Here is a 2,464-nt window from a genome sequence, read left to right as displayed (position 1 = left end):
TCACGCTAAGGGTTTTAATACTCAATCAGTGGAATTCGAATCCGAACCAGTGACGAGCTCGATCCGTCGCGACCGTTTCATGACATACTGCGCCATATTGACATACAACTTGGGGTAAAGGTTCTGGGGTTGGCAGTCCCAACATTTTCTTCAGAACAACTCCGATCAACACTTGAGTCGTATCCGCAGATATTTTCTAATACTGCTGTCTTTGCAGCGGCTTGCTCCGACTGTTCTATCCGAGTCTTCACAATACCCCTAACACCTCCTAAAAACCCTGAAGATAAGTCGTCGTGGGGTCTTCAAACTTTTACAATCAGCACTGGGTCCATTCAAGCCACTCCATCTGGTGTTGCCGTGACTGTCACGGCGCGAAAACCGGGTGAAAGCGGTAATAGGTTCAAACCTCAAAGCCGAAACCGCGCTCCTAAAGGCTTCGCCGATTCTGAACCCGATAACGCCTGGGATCTCCTAGTAGCTATACATTCCGCTGAAGGATCTGGTACCCTTTCAATATATCGAATTCCTATCGCTTACCAGCCCGGCCAGCTCAAGGTTTCCTTGATTCTACCATCCGAACCTACTTTCCCAATACAACAACTGCTACTGCCATCTCCAGCAAAGACTATTTCATTCAACCCTTGCCAATATCCCTCAGACCGCCACTCTCATCTACTTGTATCATTCGCCAGTGCCAGTGTTAAAATTTATTCATGCTTGACGTCACCATCTCGTAAACCAACTATTGACGCACGTGGGTCATCCAGTGATACCGATCTTAAAGAAGCTGATGGGGCTTGGTTAATCACCCTTTCTCCGGAGTTTTGCCGTAACCCTGTCGGCATCCCCCAACGGAAAACCGTAGTGGATGCGGCATGGGTTCTCGGTGGAAAGGCCATCATGGTTCTTCTATCCGATGGATCGTGGGGTATCTGGGACCCCGAGGGAGCAGGCCCTCGGAGTAAGGACCATACTAGCACTTCGCATGACCAAAGTGCTTCGTTTACTAGCGGTGGTTCATTGTCATCTTTCACAGTCTCTGGCTTAATATCCGGTCCTGTATCATCCTCAAAACCTCTTATATTTGGACCAATAACAGATCCCCGATCCAGTTTCACACCCATGACCCCGTCTACCAGACGCGTCCGAGAAGACACACTCTTCAAAGGTTCTCCTGTGAACACCCCATCAACTTCCTCAACGAGAGGTAGAATTTCGGTAACAACTACTAAAATTTCAAAGGATGGACTCCCTGATGAATCGATTCTCATATGGCATGGTTCTCAGAATATCCGAATTCCCAGTTTGTTATCGCTATGGCGAAATACCACAAAACCCACCGGTCCATTCAATTCTTCGAGTAGCTGCAAACAAATTCCAATTGGGAATCTCAATCTCCTGGGGGAAAATCAAAATGGAATCACTCAACTCGCAAATACTTCCTCCACTGTTGATAAAGAGGACAGCAAACCCGTTATTCCCGATGTTTTAATAACGGCAGAGCATCAGCTCGTCATACTAACACCAAAACCGTCGAGATCAGGACATGTTATATCCGAATCTACCGTCCAAGGAAATCCAAACGCTTCTGTTGAAAATGACCAATTTATGCTAAGGAGGGGAGAGTTGGATCTTGAGGGCATGGACAGAGTATTATCCAATATGGCAGAAAGCATGCGGCCAATCGACGCGTTTCGGAGTCCACCAAAAAAAGGGATATTCTCGTAGCGCTACCTACGCTTGTAGACACCCAATGATATGTGTTCAACACTTTGTCCCGTTTCCCTTTTTCTTCTCTCTTCCACACCCAAATCAGCGAACGACTTCACATAATAAGCTCGAAGAATGGAATTCAACTCAACTAACTCTTAATTTAGAGCCAATATACCCGTGAAAAAGAAATGTAATTGGCGATTTTATTTCTCTCCCTTTCCATCGTCTTCCCACTTCACATTAGATTTCAACACCATATGAAAGAGCACTTCTACCCTTCGATCCCGTTCCCCTTACATTCCATCCCTTCCCGATTTCGCTACGCAAGGTGGAGCACAAGGCGAGATACCATGTCTTGAAATTTATCCTCACCCAACGGATCTCTTCACATGTCACGTAAAAGTGGCGTGTTGCGAGTTTTGTTTTGTTGTGGGGATAAATAGGCTCTGTATTCGAAGCGATATATCGAAAGACCGCCCCCACCCTATGCTCTAGACACACAAGTCGACGAATCGACGAGAGGGAAAGAGAAAGGCATTTAAACTGGAGCGCATCATCAGATTGGGCATCCCGGAGGTTAGTAGGAAAGCAGAAAATTGGGGTGATTTTTTTTTTCCCTGAAATTCTGTCCCACGTTTTACACCTCGGGATCTCGTTGATTCCATGTCCTTTCCTGTCTTGCTTTTCGGCTTGCCCTTTTGCTTTCCATGGGTTTGAAATAGACAAAGGTGTGGGTACACTTCTCTGTGGG

The 2,464-nt window shown here is 46.4% G+C and overlaps 1 protein-coding gene across 1 annotated transcript; it reads right to left on the bottom strand.

The window, feature by feature from the left end:
* On the bottom strand, positions 1-1,271 carry HCAG_01272 (predicted protein; the record flags this gene model as incomplete). The annotated part of the gene is made up of 3 exons (XM_001544175.1): positions 1-5; positions 107-277; positions 755-1,271. The coding sequence occupies 3 exons, from the start codon at positions 1,269-1,271 to the stop codon at positions 1-3; spliced, it is 693 nt and encodes a 230-aa protein (XP_001544225.1).
* Between the last annotated feature and the right edge of the window lie 1,193 nt (positions 1,272-2,464).

This window comes from Histoplasma capsulatum, genomic scaffold, assembly GCF_000149585.1.
Source record: "Histoplasma capsulatum NAm1 scaffold_1 genomic scaffold, whole genome shotgun sequence".
Lineage (NCBI taxonomy): Eukaryota > Fungi > Ascomycota > Eurotiomycetes > Onygenales > Ajellomycetaceae > Histoplasma > Histoplasma mississippiense.
The sequence above is the reverse complement of the archived record's forward strand: the minus strand, read 5'-3'. Positions and strand labels throughout refer to the sequence as shown.